Below are 18,011 nucleotides of genomic sequence, written 5' to 3'. Positions count from 1 at the left end.
GGGCAGCCATCGGCCCTGCGGCCGTCGTGTCCTTCATCACGTCACGTCCCTGCCGAGCGGGCAGCCGCATGGGCGACGGCGGGCTGCGACATGACACCTCTGCGCGCGAGCTGCGATGCTGTGAGGATGTTACTGCCTGCGAAAAAGGAAAACAAAAAGGGGCAAAGGAAAAAAAACCACAGAAAAGCTGTGCTCGTTCCTCACTCTTCCCTCAGTGCTGTCTCACCCTGTGCGGAGGCTTCAGAGGTGTGAACACATCCTGTTTACATCTGCCACCAAGACAGCGATGCTGAAGGGAGCACACGGCTGAGGAGCAGAGGCAGCGCCGTGCACAGGGAGAGCTGCCCGTGGCGGGAGGCAGCCCCAGCATGGACGCGCTGCCCATCTACCATGGCGGCATCACCCGTGAGGCTGGGGAGAAGCTGCTGCTGGCGGCAGGCACTGACGGCAGCTACCTGCTGCGGGACAGCGAGAGCATCCCAGGAGTCTACTGCCTCTGCGTGCTGTGAGTGTGGCCGGCCCCGCGCAGCTGCCGTCGCCTCTCGGGGGTGCGGAGCGGCCGAGGGCAGCGGGGCTGGGAGTGGCGTGCTGGGAAGGGCTGGTCAGGCGGTAGTTGATTTCCAACCTTTGCCTCCACAGTACGGGGTGTTCGTTCCCACATAACAGTGACAAAATATGTCCTAATATTACCATTTGTAGACTTGCGTGAGGCTCCTTCACTTTGACTTAAGGCAGAGGGGTGCATAAGGCGTGCAGGGTCCTTTGCAGAGCGAAGAGGAGCAGGTTTTGCCTTGCAGAGCCCACACTTCCTAAAGGCATAAAACAAAAAGAGAAAGCAGGCCTGGAGCATGTAGGAAGGACGAGTGAGGTGCCATGGAGAAGATCCAGGCAACTTGACTGAGGATGGCATGCGCTGCCTCTTTGTGCTGGATAATGCTCTTGCTTTCTGCCGCTGTCTTCTGCTTCTCTAATGTGCTCATGGGTGTGCTTAGCAACATCCGCAGGGTCCCCTGTCATCGGGAAGGGTAGCATCATCCAGAATGTGCCTTTGCTTCAGGACGTTCTCAGTCAGGCTGTGTGTCCCATGAGCTGTTGGGCTTGGAGTAAACTACCTGTAAAGTACATGAAATACTGATGTGTAACGAACTAAATGGTAATGTTTCAGCAAATAGGGTGAAAGGGGAAAGATCTGATGGGATGGTCTGTCAGAGAGGGGGTAGAGAGGTTTTCCTGAGAGAGCTGGGGGACTTCATAGTCATAGGACCTCGTTTTAATGAGGCAATTTAATTACCCTACTTTTGGCAAAAGCAGAGGTCTTGGAAGTCCTGAGAGATAATGCTGTACAATGAAGTACCGTTGCATTGAAAGAACAAAGAAGTGTCTCCAAGGCTAAACAGACACTTGCGCTTTACTTCAGTAGGACAGGGAATACAAGAGAAAACCGTTTTAGGGCCAGTAAGAAATTAGCTAACAGAGAGCGCTTAGGTACCTGGCAAAAACACAGAAGAGGGAGAAGAGTCCTAAGTCAGGTTCTCCCCAAATGTCTTGAACACATTTCCAACAATATGCAATTAAGCCTGGGTGAACATTATTATTTCCCTGTTGTAGACCAGTAATGGAGGCATGCAAGAAGGTTATAGGCAATCCAGAAATACACAACCTTCTTTTCAGGGAAGATCATTGTGGCAGAAGATGTATTTTTTCTTCTCTCATGAAATCAGAAGGTGAACCAAGATAGGCACTACTGCTAAAAAACACCTTAACAGCTAGCTGAAAAATGGGAAATAAGAAGCATCTTGAGTTAAATGAAAATGGAATAGACATAGCAAGAGGTAAGGAGTACTATGATTCCTGTGATGGGAATAGGCAATAAAAGCAGAACCTCTTTTAAATAACCCTCAGAGGAAATGGTGATATATCTCCTTAACACTCAGAAGTCATTCAGTGCAGGTGAAACACTAAGGCATTAGAGAAAGGGTCAGACAGAATGTTACAATGCTGAATAAAATAGAGAATCCTAGAATTAGTTCACCATTAGTCTAAATCAGGGTGTAGGTATGTAACAAGGTCTTTCATCTGCACACAATCAGTTGGGATTTTTTGCTATATCAGTGGTAATTTATGTCCTTTGGAAGAAATTTCATGAATGAAATAAAATATATAAAATTAAAATAGGAAGATGTGGTGGTTTGACCCTGGCTGGGTGCCAAGTGCCCACCAAAGCTGCTCTATCACTCCCCTTCTCAATTGGACAGGGGAGAGAAAATATAACGAAAAAGCTCGTGGGTCCAGATAAGGACAGGGAGATCACTCACCAATTACCATCACGGGCAAAACAGACTCGACTTGAGGAAAATCGGTTTAATTTATTGCCAATCAAATCAGAGTAGGAGAGAGGAGTGAGAACATGTGTAGGGTAATGAGAAATAAAACCAAATCTTAAAACACCTTCCCCCCACCCCTCCCTTCTTCCCAGCCTCAACTTCACTCCCAATTTCTCTACCTCCTCCCCCTGAGTGGCCCAGGGGGATGGGAAATGGGGGTTGCAGTCAGTTCATCACACGTTGTCTCTGCTGCTCCTTCCTCCTCACATTCTTCCCTTCCTCCAGCATGGGGTCCCTCCCATGGGCTGCAGTCCTCCACGAGCTGCTCCAGCGTGGGTCCCTCCCACGGGAGACAGTCCTCCACGAGCTGCTCCAGCGTGGATCCCTCCCACGGGGTGCAGCCCCTCAGGAGCAGCCTGCTCCAGCGTGGGTCCCCCGCGGGGTCCCCAGCCCTGCCAGCAAACCTGCTCCAGCCTGGGCTCCTCTCTCCACGGGGCCACAGCTCCTGCCAGGAGCCTGCTCCGGCGCGGGCTTCCCCCGGGGTCCCAGCCTCCTTGGGGCACATCCCCCTGCTCCAGCGTGGGCTCCTCCCCGGGTGCAGGGGGATCTCTGCTCCCCGTGGGCCTCCGTGGGTGCAGGGCACAGCTGCCTCGCCATGGGCTACCAGGGGCTGCAGGGGAATCTCTGCTCCGGCACCTGGAGCACCTCCTGCCCTCCTCCTGCACTGACCCTGGGGTCTGCAGGGCTGTGCCTCTCACATATTCTCACTCCTCACTCCAGCTGCAGTTTGTGTCCCTGTTTTTTTTTTGTTGTTGTTGTTTCTGCTTCTTAAATACATTATCCCAGAGGTGCTACCACCATCGCTGATGGACTCAGCCTTGGCCAGTGGCAGGTCCATCTTGGAGCCGGCTGGCACTGGCTCTATCAGACATGGGGGAAGCTTCTAGCAGCTTCTCACAGAAGCCACCACTGTAGCCCTCCCTCCCCCCCTTGCTCCCAAAACCTTGCCATGCAAACCTAATATAAAAGAACAGAAAGCATTGCTAACTATGAAGTTCTGGAATCTTTGGAGGAAAAGAGACTTCAGTAAGAAACAGAACCCTATCTAATTGTTTCTGGAAATTATGGGCCACTCACCTTCATTTAATGCTGCATTCAAACATATATACGATAAGCAAAGGGGTAAAACAAAAAAACATTACTGGTAAAAGTCATGCAGGCTTCTTATAGAATATAGATCCTCAATAAATTTTTTATAAGGGAAATTTTCAATAGCATCTTGGATAAATCCAGATAAAAAATTAAATGAAAAATGTTATGATGAGTATGATCTGATATAGAGAGAAAGGTGGCTGAAAAATGCTAGAGCTAAGCCTTGGTTCCAATACTTCTTAATATTTCAATTCAGAGCATTATGTAAGAAATGGCAGATACAGTAAACAACATATCACACAATAACTTTGGAGACAGTTATCATAAAGATACTGGGAAATGGTCTCACACTGAAGATAGCAATGACAGTTTAAAAAAATGTGGGCCATAAACTATAGAAGTGCTTTGACACACAAAAGTTTACCAAAGCAGAGCACTTTAGTGGAGAGATTGGAGGAACAAGCAGGGAAGGCATGAGAGATGTAGATATGTATTCAATGGAGGATGCTAAGCCTGGATTTGGCAAAATAAACCAATAGACCCAACCTCTCCCAAATTCCAGTCCGAACATCCCGCACAGAGATGAAACAGGTGGCAAGCATGTATGTGCATGAGAGCTTTGGCAAAAACTGAGGGAAACATACAGTTGCTATATTCACTGTTTAAGAAAAAGAAAATAAAAGAAAGGGTAATTACTTATCTGCTTTTTTAATACTTCCTTCTAAATAAATAATTGAAATTATTAGGAATAATAAAGTTATTAAGAAATTTACGTTTTGGTTTAGAATCTGTGCTGAAGATCACTCTAGGAATACCTAGATATATCAAGATTAGGCAAAACATGTATTTACTGGAAGTACTGAAATGATCTTGAAACAGGAGAAACAAAGCTGCTCAGCCGTTAGATATATTGCAATAAGCATCAGAGCTAAACAAAAAATTTTACATGTTTCCAATGACAATTTCTAACAGAAGTGAAACTGTTTCATACTGCCAGCGATGTTCTTGGTTCTATTGCTCTTAGCAAAGAAAAAGAGAAAAATAGTCCAGTTTTCCAAAATGAAAATGTGTTCAGTCTGTCTTCTTTCCCTTCTCCCTGCACTTTCCTGGAGAAGTAAAACAAAACAAACCTAAAACCTCCCAGCTCCCCCAATCCAAGCCTTCTTAGGGTCCTTTTTTTTAGCATGGGGGAAGGAGGGAGTTGTTAAAATGAAAAGGCACAGTTCTGGTGAAAAGAAAAGAAATATTTATCAAAAAAATAATTTCACAAATATTTGGATGACAATGCTGTCATCAGCTTCAACTTACATTGGTGGCCGCTCTGCACGTCCAGGTACAGTAATTGGTAAGTCCTGCTTAGGCTCAAACAATGCCTCCTTTTTCCAAGAAACTGCATCAGTTTGTAATGCCACAACCCCTACCCCCTCCCTCCACCCCAGACACCCCCAAAAAGCCCTAACATATTTGGCAGTCTTCGAGCCTCCTAAGGCATGTAATAAGGGCAGCAGTGTTCACGGTCAGGCTCATTCGCCTTTTGCTTTTCCAATTAAAAAGTGGAGCCCTGACCTTTAAAAAGGAGAAGAGTCAAAGACTTCATGAATCCCTTGCGACTGACACTGATTTTGCAGGGCAAGCATAAAAGTGACAGGTAGTAGCATAAAACCTGACCTACAGAGACGGGTAACTGCGGCAGGCGGGCCCCTGTTGTTGGAGCGTTTGGCTAGAAAGCTCTGCTTGCTTTCTTTGTTTCTCCCAAAGTATTGTTTTATCTTCTTTGAATGCTGCTTTCTGCTGTCCGAAGTCACGGTGTGCACACGGCATGCGTGCAAGCTTTCAAAGAGAGAATGATTTTTGGTGTGGCTCTGGCAAAGCACAAAGAACCCACTTTCATAAATATTTTAAGACCACAATTAAACTGTGCATGGAAGAGTAGAAAGGTTTTGATTTGCAGCAGTGTCCCCTGGGGCTCTTGCAAACAGAGGTGCTGCCTGCAGATTTTGGCAAAGTTTTTTAATACCACATGCTCCCAAGATCTTCATTGTATGAATACCATTATTAAGTTGGTAATGTGTACTTTAAGGATGTTGTTTGTCATGTTTTGAACATGTCAACAGAGGAGCACAATTTTTTCCTGGAAATTTTTTAGGGTTGCATTGAAAAGCAAGAAGATTTTTGCTGTTCCTGAAAACTGGGCTAGAAGAAATGCATGTGCTTTAAAAAATGAACACGTTTTAACTATAAACATGTTAGACACATGCAGTATGCCAAGGTTTTAGTATCAAAACCTGATTGTTCCAGGGAGCTTTCTTTACTGGTCTGGTTTCCTCTTTGCTCAATACCCCATTTGACGTTTTTAGCACCCTCAGAAATCCTCTGTGCCCACCGCTCCTAATGAAGTCAATGGGGGACACAGGACACAATAAAGGCGGCTAGTTTGACAAGCAGCCTCTTAAACTGCCTGAAAAATGCATAAATAAAATGCCTGAGTGCCAAAACCACCGCTTTCCTTTACAGACATATGAGCACACATGCAGAAACAAGCAGCTCATGCCTGAATTGGCAAAGATAAAGCATTTGTAGTTTGGGTCTTAAAATTTGTTTACTTGAAAATACTTGGAATGTTAGTAGTTGTTTCAGACCTGTAAGTAAGCTAAACATGACATACTTGTCAAACTGTATGTTCAGATTATTTGTTTGAAACCAGCCATTCACGTACTGTGCTGCATTCAATTTGTGGAGGATAATCAAAAGCTGGAGTAGAGAGCTGTTTAGAGCCAGTAATGGCAACAGGGATAGGCTGCAGTCCTATCAGATTTTACGTGTGCTATTTTTTCTGTCACCATAATCACAGTGCACAAGTTCAGGCAACGTGCCGAAACTTTCTGATGCGGCAGATGTACCAGCTGTACAGCGTGAAGGTGTAATACCGGATCACGAGCCAGCTTCAGCTTAGCATTTCTTTTGTTTCCCATGTAATATTTTTGATAGAAATGGCAGAATAATTGCATTTATTATAACACCGCACATAATAATCATCATCATCATTTAAAATGTAATTTGGAACAAAAGCTTCTCTCTGAGGAGGAGCCCCTCAATTCAAGGTTGCCGTTGTAAATATCACGCACTATTTTCAGCTTTGAAAAAAGTCTTCTACAGCACAATGGTAAATTCCACTGAGGTGAGTATTTCAGTTCCCTGCTAATCAGAGTGAGCTTCATCTTTGCTGAGAATAACTTGGCTAATGGCCTTCAGATATTCCAATGGCTTTTCTTGGAAAGATTTTAGAAAGGTAGACAGACTGAATGGTGGGAAACTGCTATGCTAATGAATCTGTAAATGCCAAAATGGGTACGATGGTTAGATAACAGAACCTAGTTTAGCTCTATCCTGGTTTTGTAGGCTTGAGTTTTGAAGATTTAGTTGAAGCAGTGATTTCAGGTTCAGGGATTTTACGGTCAGATTGTGCCTACCTTGCTCTGAGAGAAATAGGAAATCTGAAAATAAGCTACACTGAATTACTCCCAAACAAACCAAGAAATGTTTCATAGAAATATGAAACAGTAACATTTACAGGGCTATTGATAGTGTTTTATCTATTGCAGTTCTTGTGAGTTTTGCCTAAAGTGATGAAAGGAATTTCACCAGATAACCTTATTTCATGAGTTTTTGCCTTTGTGAGGTACTACTCTGGAGGACATAGTAATTCATGAAGCTTAGTTACTGGCCCACCATAAAGTAATTTCCTCCTATTGAGCATCTCAGATTTGAATAAATTCTCATTTTATTTCCAAATTTGAAGAAATTCCTCTTTGAGGCATTGCTTTTGGCTGGCATCACCTTGTACCAGACCAACATAAACCCTGCTCAGAAAGGCTACACACTTGCTCTTTAGGTAAATCAGTGGCATTTCTACTGGTGGTTAGGAGTGTTCAAGTGGTGAAGATGCTGACAATTTTCCACAGAAATCTGTGCACAAATTCAGAGACATTTCACAAGATTTGACTTGCTCTTTCAAGCTGCTGTTAATTTGAGAAGAGAAAATCAAGATAATGCTTTTGCTTTGTAATGCTACAGCATTACGGCAAGCTAATACTGATTACTGATTCAGTATCATGGGTAAATTTTTTGCCACAAGATTTTGTTGATAGGGGAATCAGTGACATAATTGTAAACTCAGGTGGGTGTGTATAGAGTGCTGCTGTGAGTTAAGCTACAGTAACTCTGTTGGGCTTTTCAGATGTTGTAAACACTGATTTAAACTATTTTATTCACACTTGCTGACATAGAGCTTGTATCTTGTACATCATCTCAATGTGAATGCTATTTCTTCAGCTTGGGTTAGCTGATGGGTGGTAATTGCTAAGTTGCTGTACCTTGATTGTATGTCTGAGACCTAAATAAGGCAGGAACCAGGCTGCTTGTCAACCAGAAAATGCAAATTCCAGGACAGAGTGAGGAGCTGTAAGCTTAAATAAGATTTTCTCCTACATTAAATGACAAGACCTTTTGGCCTTTCCATGATTAATAAACCAAGCAGATATATAACAATTAAAAAGGAAAAAGAAAGAAAGAGAAAGAAGTTTAAGTGGACAGCTGGATTGACTGTTTCATCATTTTGGCAGCTGTCACTTCTGTCGCATCGGGGAGGCCATGCATCTCAGGGGTACCCTGAGCAGGGGAGACCTCGATGAGCACACGTGGGACGTGCAGGCTCCCAGGCAGTGCTGTGGATCCCCCTGACCTCATGAGTTTTGACTCTCTGGTAGCCATCTCCCAGCTCTGTAGCCACTGCGGTGCCCATGCCATCGCCCATGTTCCCAGTCCAGGGTTGCCAACTGGGATGCTGCCTGAGATTGGCCCCTCTGACTGGGCGTTCAGGACCTGATCCGCGACCTGCATCAAACACCTCTGGATAAGGCAGAGGCAGCTGCAACCTGACCTCTCATGCTCATTATGTTATCTGCTGCGTGCCACTGACCCCACACTCTGAAAGTGGAGTCCCCCCTGAGCTCTCCTGTAGTACTCATCTCCATAGCATTAGTACTACTCATCTCCATAGTGTTAAGCAGTTTCTAAGCATTACCTCAGTTTGTGAGATGAAGAGTTTGTTAACTCCATTTCACACGAAAGAAACTGTGATACAGGAGGCTCAGGCCTGCAGCACCCTTCAGCTTTGGGTTCCCAATGTGAGGGGTATGGGAATGGATTTTGAGACTAGCCAGCGTTATTCTGTACAGCCTGCTGACTTGGCTTGCATTGCTGAGGCCTTTTTCCTTGTTTCATACATCTTCGGCTTCCAAACCACCCATCTTCTATTCCTGTCTTTTTCACCCCTCCAGCATTTTGTGCTGCTCCCAGTTCAAACGCCCTCATGCTTCACCTCCGTATATCCCCTTCCTTACTCATTTAGTCTTACTCTCTCCCAGGGGTTCAATTTTCATTGCTGTTTCCTTGCCCAGCTTACACAGACATGGGTCCCCTTTTCTTTCCTTCCACATCCACCCCACCCAGTCCAAATCTTCCTTCCCAAGATGCCCAATCTAAATTACCTTCTGTTGGTTTTAACCTGGTAGTCCAGGCCAGGCAACATACATACATCACTCGTGGCTTGGGATCGTGGACCCTGCTTAGCTGAGTGCCCATGGTACAGCCAGCGCAGGCATGGGGCAGCTACAACTGCTAACAACCTTAGAGAGTGCCTCTCTTCCAGCCTAGACAGCCACCACTGCTTTCTCTCAGAGAATGCAAGACCTTCCTTCAAACAAATTTTACATCTTACTCTAAAAACTGGGCAAAACCCCCAACAATTGGAAGATTTTTTTTCTTTAACATGGGAAAAAACATTGTTTTGCCTAACATGTTCCCTTTTCTGGCATTCTCCATCCATAAATAAAGTTGAGGCAAACACCTAAGAAACAAAATTTCGGTCTGAAAGGCTGAAATGTGGCAAAGTTATAAGAAACTGAGTATGGGCAGTATATAATGCTCAGGACCACTGTTTGCAGCCCACACCACTGTCTGGTTCTTAAGCAATATTGTAAAGTGAAATTCCAAGGTAAGGTCAGGATGCAAAATATACCAGGTAAGAAGAGCTGATTGATATACTGCAAAGACATCAGAAGAGAAAGCTATGTAAAGAGGAAGAAATTGATGTCATTTATTGCTGACATGGCTTTCCCCTGTCACTCTGTCTTTCTCCCTTTATATTTGTTCCATTTTGGACCCAGAAATGAATACAAATTAGTTTAATAACATTTTCCAACTGAGATACAAAACATTTGGAAATTATTTTAAAATATACAATGCAGCTGAAATGTCATGGTTAATTTTAATCTGCAGCATGCGGCTAATATCCTCTGGCTATTTCAATGGTGCAGAAGATTGTAATTATTCACCTGTTAAAGTAAATGCGGTTTTAACAAGTCTGATCACAGTTGAAAAGGAGGAGTGGAGAGGACAGGTAGACAGATGCTGTCTCAGTATGTCATCTGTGAATGATGCCTTTGTAGCTCTTTGGGAGGAATTATCTAGCTATAAAGAAAAAAGCCTATAATGTAAAGTGGACTCTTTCCCATAATAGCAACTTTTTCTAGATTTTCCTTTGACAAAGTTTTCCCAGTGATGGTATTGCAACAAAGACAGTGCTAGTGCAGTTCCCAGCTGGTATAACACATCCTTTGTTATGGAGATGAAAAAATAAGAGAGATGACATAAAAATATAATTGGTGACCAAACCACTCTTTCGTAAGCGCTATCCAATATTGTCCTTACAGCACTGGCTGTTTTCTGCTTCCCCTCATTAGCATTTTGGCATTTTTTTTGCCTTTGATCAAAAATTGATAGGGCCTCGTTCATCAAGCTGTTAATTCACGATTGCTCCCATCCCTTGAGCTTCACTGGCATGAAAGAGGAGCTTTGCAATGGTGAGTGAGGCTTGTGGCCGTCCTCGGGCCAGATGAGGGATCAGGGAGCCATTTGTTGAGTCTTTGCCTGGGTGTCAAGAGCTGGTCCTCCTCCAAGATACGCTGGTACTCCAGTGTCACTGTAAGTGTGCTCTCTGAAATCCTTCTCTCAGTGACGTGTGCCCATCTCCTGTTGATTTTGTCCAGCAGAGAGAGGAGTTCAGGTCACTGAGAGGCGGACATGGCCTGCATCTCACCAGGTGTCGTGGTTTAACCCCAGCCAGCAACTCAGCACCACGCAGCCGCTCGCTCACTCCCCCTGCCCCAGTGGGATCGGGGAGAGAATCAGAGGAGTAAGAGTGAGAAACACTCCTGGGGTGAGAGAAGAACAGTTTAATAATTGAAATAAAATAAAGTAAAATAGTAGTAGTAATAATAACAACATAATAATAACAGTAATACTGTACAAAGCAAATGATGCACAATGCAATTGCTCACCACCCGCTGACCGACACCCAGCCAGTCCCCGAGCAGCGATCGCTGCTCCCCGGCCAGCTCCCCCCAGTTTCTATACTGCCCATGATGCCATATGGTATGGAATGGCCCTTTGGCCAGTTTGGATCAACTATTCCGGCTGTGCCCCCTCCCAGTTTCTTGTGCACCTGGCAGAGCATGGGAAGCTGAAAAGCCCTTGACTAGCATAAGCAGTACTCAGCAACAACTAAAACATCAGCGTGTTATCAGCGTTATTCTCATCCTAAATCCAAAACACAGCACTATGCCTGCTACTAGGAAGAAAATTAACTCTATCTCAGCCGAAAGCAGGACACCAGGTAATAGCTTCAAAGCATAAGGTGTGTGAGAGGCCCCAAGTGACTAGCACCATGTCCAGGCCACATGGTGTTTGGGTTTTGGCTTTAGCCACATGGCCACACCATATATAGGAACATTGTGTCACAGTAGGAGCTTTTTTCTGCCGTGAATTGAGTAAAAGGTAGAAAACTGAGCTGTCCCCTCATGATGGCTGGGGAATTTCTCATCTCCTCAGACCTAAGCTCCAGTAAATGCACTTTTCCACCTGCTTTTGCCTGGTGTTACATGTTTTGCTCTTTGGAAGGTAATGTTCCATACAATCTCAATTTTAATTTTTTGTATTTAATTTTTGTTCTAAGAAAACCACCTTGATCTTCCTTCAGTCCACGCTGATGTCATTTAATGTTGGGTAGTTTAAATCATAAAAACCTTTCTCACGGGAGGCTCTGTCCGTGTAGCAGTAAAGAGAACTTGGCTCATCAAAAATCTTGTCACTTGCACATGGGAGGTAAAAAGCACTTTGAAGTGGTAATGAACCAAGTTCCTGCTGCTTAACAGAAAGTTTTGATGAGATAGTATTCGTTGGGAGAGTACTCATCAGAAGAGCTGTAATTTTGCGGAAACAAAGATCCCAGTGGAAAGCAGTTAGATGGGAAGACCTAGCTGTTCACCTTCTTAACAAAATGCGTCCTCCTTCCTCTGTGCATTTCCTTTGAAGAAGCAGGTGTGGTGGTCCTAGGCCATCTCCCATCTACATAGTGCCTGTGTTTACTGATGGCATCAGAGCCAACAATGGACGATAACATGTTTTTCAGCTTAAGCACAGTGAACCCCTTCAGGCCTTTCAGTCTTTCCTCCTCTGGGAAAAAAAAAAAGTACATTTGCCAGGTGAGTGGCACTTGTCCTTTGCAAGGCTGTGATAGCAACGTCATGCTCCTCCCATTCTCCATGCTGTGCTCAAAGTGTCCGTGTTCCCAAATTCTTGTTCCTTTTTCTGTATCTTGTGGGTTTTTAATCTGAGCTATCCTTCGTGCTTTCTCTGGGTACGGTTGAAATATTTTACAGTAGAGTTTTTTGAAAAATGCAGGATAGGTGTGTGTCTTATACCTTACCCTGCTTTGGCCCTGAATATTACTTTGTCTGACCTCTATTTTTCAATTTGTCCAGCTTAGTAAACCCTTCTGGCAGAGTGCTGAAAACCATCAGACATGTCAGAGTCAGGGCAGCACCTCAGCCCCTCAACCACTTCAAGTCATGCAATCTCTTGGGTAGAGCAAATGATGAAAGAAACAACAGATGGTAGCTTTCCAGACAACTGAGCCATTTGTGGAAAGATCAGATTTTAAAGAGACTGAAGCAGTCAGAATGCTTTGGGACAACCAAGAACAAGCATGGGTAATATGCACAGTGTATTATTAAAAACAGGAGGCAAGAGAGTGAGTTTTAGATTTTTACATACCGATTCTGTTGGTTTTGAGGCTTGAAAAAGAATTGCTGTGAAGAATGTCAAATACCCACTTCAAAGAGAGGGGACAAAATGCCAGGACCTCTCTGGTGTTTCCCAGTACACTATGGCCTATAAAATCCTAGTTTCAGTAACCATATATTGTCTGGTGTGCTACATACGTAGGTGCAGGAAAGCCCCTTCGTGATTTCTAAAAAGAAAAGATTAATGTGAACATCAGCTACTCATGAAACGCTGACAATACAGGCACAGCTCTCAGAGGTTTTAAGAAAGGATGTGATGGTACGAGATTGTCTAAGGACCTTAATGGAGACATCGGATTCCCTGAATATGAACATATCTAGTGGCTTAGAGGGATGTGCTTTTAAGCGACTGGGATTGAGCTTTGGCCTCAAACACCAGTGACCGTGGTGCCATGGCACGGACAGGAGAACAGTGTTGTCCTTCCATGTCCTTCCCTCCTCCCACAGCCACAGCAGGTTGCTTATGCCTCTTCCCAAGGGCCCCTTCTGGGCCCATCCAAATCTCTGACAGACTGCAGCACTTGAGCTTGCTGGGGGAAGAAGCGGGGGTAGCGGCGGCTGTTTTCCTCCTTAGGTTTCCATGAAGCAAGCGTGGCCAGCCACTTTTCATGTCCACCTGGTGCCAGGTGGAAAGTCGTGTCTCTGGGGAAAACTGTCCCTTGGTTAGCATGAAGAGGTGGATGAAGTTGTGGTGGGATCGTGGGGCTGCGTCAGGCATATTCCCATAGATGAGGAGGAGGGCAGTGTCTCAGCTGCTGCACAGGGAGATTGTCCCTGCAGCAGCCTGACGGGAGGGAACGGCTTTGTGCCTTCCGCCTCCGTATTTAATCACAGTGGGAGTCAAGTGGTGGGGGGAGAGCTCACAAATCACGACAGGCATTTTTGCTCCCACTTCGTGGGGTTGTAGCAGTATGACAACTGTTAACAACTTCTTACTTGGGTAAATTATATCAGACACCGCTTTGCAAAGGTTGCTGTAATGACTTTTTAACAAGAATTTATCCAGGAGCCATGACACAGAGCGTAAGTAATTGCAATCATATGGTATCTGTGTCATTGATGGTTTCTGCTATTTTGTAGTAACTACTATAAAACCATGTATAATTGGAAAGAAATATAGTATTTTTCTGCTGTCTTAAGAATAAGAATTGATGCTGAAATAGGGAATGGTCCCTAAAATCCTGCTATGTATTCATGTAGATCTATGTAGTATGAAATACAATTTTCTTATCTGATACCATCTAAACTAATGTTGCACCCACAGAACTACCGTCAATTGTCTCTGCTTCTGAGTTAAACTTTTGGATATCAGTATAATAATCTACCATGTAAATCATTCACTGTGTTGGGTTTGTAAGAGAACCAAGACTGACTCTGGACATGAGTATGTCTTGTGTTATTAGCGTATGACTCCTTATTCTCAAAAGACTCAAATTAGATTTAAAAAGAAGGAACATTCCACACTCCTGTATGTCTCCTTTATCAGTATTTGAGAATTAGAAATGTACGGGCAAGGCAAAGAGCAATTTACCTCGCTTTTGTGGGTCTAGCTTTCCAAATAAATTATACTGATGCTATTGATTCTGGGAACATCTGCATTTAAATCAATCACGATACAGTAATGCTACCTGCCAATAATACACCTTCTTTTTCCAGGGAAAGTATGTCTGGTGTGTGTCAGTAAAAGCAGGTCACTGAAAAAAAAAAAAAATGCTGAGGCAGGAATGAAAGCAACGTCACTTAACCTAGAATAACTGAATATTGCTAAACTAGATCTGAGTCAGACCAATCCAAAAAGAATCCAGTAGGTTGAACACTGCTTCTGACCTGTGTCTCAGTTTTTTTATCTACCTAGAGCCTTTATGGGTGAGTTTATTTTAAAGGGAAGGTTAGCAGATGAACTGACTCCCACGTAACACAGTGCACCTCTTGTGAAACCTGACAATAGAAATGAGTAATAAATACCTGTTGATTTTTTTTTTTTTTTTCTTTTCCCCACAGGCATCAGGGTTATGTTTATACCTACAGAGTATCCAGGACAGAAACTGGATCCTGGAGTGCTGAGGTGTGTACTTCTCCTTTCTCTTCTGAAAATTTCTACATCCTGTTTGATGTTCGTATTGATTTAATGAAATATATTCAAATTATTCGTGTTTCTGCACAGCCTGATTTTCATCGAAGGTAATCGATCTTGAGTGCACCCATCACTAAGATGTCTTGGTGCCACTTCTGGCAGTCTTGAACTCATAAATTAATTCCTTGTTACATTTCAGCTGTTGCATAATGCAATAGTGCATTCTTTTGCATCATTTAAAATGGCAAAAATATTGTGTTTTTATAATTTGACAAGCACAATCAGTTCCCTTCTATGCCACGTACCATTAACGTCAATATTTAAGGAATTTTTTTTCAATCTACAGTGTTTTAAAGTTAATTGCTCTCCAGATTAATTCATCATTGGTGCAAAACATATATAGGGTAGCCAAAACTTGATACAAAATATATTTTCACCCAGATGATAAGAAACTGGTAATTCAAGTGTAGAGTAACACCATTTGCAATACAGACAACTATTGGGGTTGATGGAATCGGGATGCTAACCTGTATTTCTTTTATGAAGGTCTTGTTCTTTGGATGTACTCTGTGTATTAATTCATAATTAGCTTTCTGTTTGCACGTTAATGAGCACTGATTACAAACATTAAATAATTTCTAGACAGGCATAATTCCTTGGCCATTACTATAATAGAAGTGGCTGCAGTGCTCTGGAAGACAAGACTGATTCCTGGGGTTACTCAGAAGCAGATCAGGGAGTAAAAGTGACTCACATTACTGCAGAGCAAATAATTATGTGTCGCCCTTGGGAATGGTACCCAGGAAGAATTTGCTCATTTGTTCCTGTAGGGCATCCTGCAGATTTGCACTGCCCAAACAGGAGGGTTTTTGGGGTGGGGTGCGGGTGGTGGTGCACCTGGCGTGCCAGGGCGAGCACAGGTGTCTCAGGAAGGATGCCAGGACCGCCAGGGACCTCCACCTGTGGAAGATAATTCCCTGGGTGAGGCTGCAGCCTGCTTTGGCCCCAGGTAATGTCAGCGTCTGCAGTGAGGTTTTTCTGCTGTTCTATAGGCCGGCTACAACTCTTTCCCCCATGACCTCCACGGGCTTCCTATGTATGGGTCTTTGGCTTTCCCTCGCTGTGTTTTAGGCAAACCCTATTTGTGTTTCACAGCGTAGGTGTCCTGAAGGCCCAGGACTCTCAATACATCCTCTGCAGGGAAAGGTGCTAGCCACAGACCCATGACACCAGCCCTTCCTTTAAGCAAACAGAAACCTTTAAGTAAATGTTGCTAAGACCACGCTGGCCTCAGCTGTTAGAAACAGCTGCCTAAATCCAACTTATCCCCACAAAATGTGCCTCCGAGGCCAAAACAGGCTCCAGCTGCAGCTGGTGCTTTCCTGTTTCTGCTTCCTTCCCTGTGGCTGGTTAGTCTCTGAGCAAGCTCAGGTCGCACCCATCTTTCAAGGACGAGGCAGGGAAATTAAAACAGTGCTGGTAAAATCCCAGCCAGTGCGAAGCCTCCAGCCGGTGCCGGTGAGGCAGGGCTCAGCCCACGGCTGCTGGGCGAGAGCCGCGTCCCTTGGGTGGACCTGTGCTTGTCCTCCCACGACTTCGGTGGGGAGGAGTCATTACGAGAATGCCCTGAAGGATTTAACAGAAACATTGGATTTTTGATTAAAAGCAGACAGTTTCATTTCACAGTGTTTGAAAAGATGCTAACGTAGAAAGATAGAAAAACTCCCACTTTTAATAAATAGGTAACATTTTGCTGCTGCCTTTGTACAAGAGATAGGAATACTCAATGAACACCTAAGCCAGGGAAAGGCTTGCAAAGAGGCTGTGTCCATGCGTGAATTTAGTGGTGTAAGGACTCCCCCCCTCCCCGGTAAGTGCCAGGTAGCTCTCTAGATTGTCTTAACTGGTATTTCCAGGCTGGAAGTATCTTACTGATAAACCCCAGGCTGGAGGTTAAATCACTGGCTGCAATAAATCAGGGCCAGAAATAGCAAAAGATCACTTGGGAATTTGCCTAACAAGCACGGCAGGCTCTGGGTTTCTCTTGTAGTGATTAAGAAATCGTCCCTCTTCCAGCCTTATGTGACCACACTGCTGGAAACGGCTCCGCAATGCCCCGGGGGAAAGAGGAGAGCATTACAGCTCGTTGACTTACGCTAAGTTGGCACTTCAAGGGGTCCGAGTGAAGAGCTGGCTCCTTCCCTGGGGGGTGTGTGTGTTTCTGAGGACAAGGCTTGCGTGCCAGCACCCCAAGCCTGGCACAGACGCTTGGCGCCCAGCATCCCCTCTCACCTCTCACCCTTTGGCTTCACAGACAGCGCCCGGGGTCCACCGGCGGCTCTTTCGGAAAGTGCACAACCTCATTTCAGCCTTCCAGAAACCCGACCAAGGCATCATAACGCCCCTGCAGTACCCAGTCATCAACCAGGCGAAAGCCAAATACTCCCCAGGTACTCGCGGGGCGGAGGGAGCCTAGGCGGCGGCTGAGCAGGGCCCTCCATGGCGGTGGGGATGGAGGTTTTAAGACTTATTTGCATCTTTCTCCTGAACTAGCCAGCAGGGTGGCATTGCCAAAAATATGCCCTAACTGTGAGCCCTCGCTCTTGTAGGTACGAACCTTCTGATCTGTCACTTTCTTGCAGTGTTCATCCTTTCATATCTCTGTGATTATTTTTCTTAGGGAGAAACGACGGCCATGACTTCCACCTGCAGCCATCATGAAGATATTTCCCCAAGTGTGAGCTAACCATATCTTCCAGTGTCTCCTCTAGTCCGTGCTCTAGAACAGAACAATTTATATGATAGTTAATACAACTCCGTGAGTTTTCTTGTAACATTTGCAGAAATGTGCATTTCATAGAATTTCTAGCTCAAAATTTAGAAGTTTTAAGTTTCAGAGTGTTTTGAATTTAGTTCCCCCCCCTTTTTTTTTGTGAGAGAGAGGATAAAAAAATATCAACTACTGTATAGCGTAATGTCTTCTTTTTCTCTTTGCACTTTCAAATAAAAAATATTTTTCACTTCAAGATTAGTTCCTAATTAATAATTAGTTACTAATTTTTACATTGGTTAACTTTGGACTCTGCTTTGCTTTGTTCCGGTTGGCATTTATGCAGAACTGGGCAGGTCCCCTTTTTATAGCCTTAGGAAAATTGCTTACGTTAAGGTAGCCTTGCCTTGGGTGGGCTGTGTGACTGTCATCCCTACCATTCCTAAAGATATTCCAGAATTGGCACCATGAGGATCCCCACTAACTGA

At 44.4% G+C, this 18,011-nt stretch overlaps 1 protein-coding gene across 1 annotated transcript; it reads left to right on the top strand.

The window, feature by feature from the left end:
• The first annotated feature begins 368 nt into the window (after positions 1-368).
• Positions 369-18,011, top strand: SH2D1A (SH2 domain containing 1A). The gene is made up of 4 exons (XM_075720689.1): positions 369-505; positions 14,681-14,744; positions 17,068-17,203; positions 17,434-18,011. Exons 1-4 carry the CDS (start codon positions 369-371, stop codon positions 17,472-17,474), a joined length of 378 nt encoding a protein of 125 aa, XP_075576804.1. The 3' UTR covers positions 17,475-18,011.

Source organism: Pelecanus crispus, chromosome 13, assembly GCF_030463565.1.
Source record: "Pelecanus crispus isolate bPelCri1 chromosome 13, bPelCri1.pri, whole genome shotgun sequence".
Lineage (NCBI taxonomy): Eukaryota > Metazoa > Chordata > Aves > Pelecaniformes > Pelecanidae > Pelecanus > Pelecanus crispus.
This window is presented reverse-complemented; position numbering and strand designations above follow the sequence as displayed.

Coding starts and splice junctions, on each gene's coding strand:
- SH2D1A (XM_075720689.1), top strand. CDS start 369: ATGGACGCGCTGCCCATCTACCATGGCGGCATCACCCGTGAGGCTGGG. Junction 14,745..17,067: donor CTGGATCCTGGAGTGCTGAG/GTGTGTACTTCT, acceptor TTGGCTTCACAG/ACAGCGCCCGGGGTCCACCG. Junction 17,204..17,433: donor GAAAGCCAAATACTCCCCAG/GTACTCGCGGGG, acceptor TATTTTTCTTAG/GGAGAAACGACGGCCATGAC.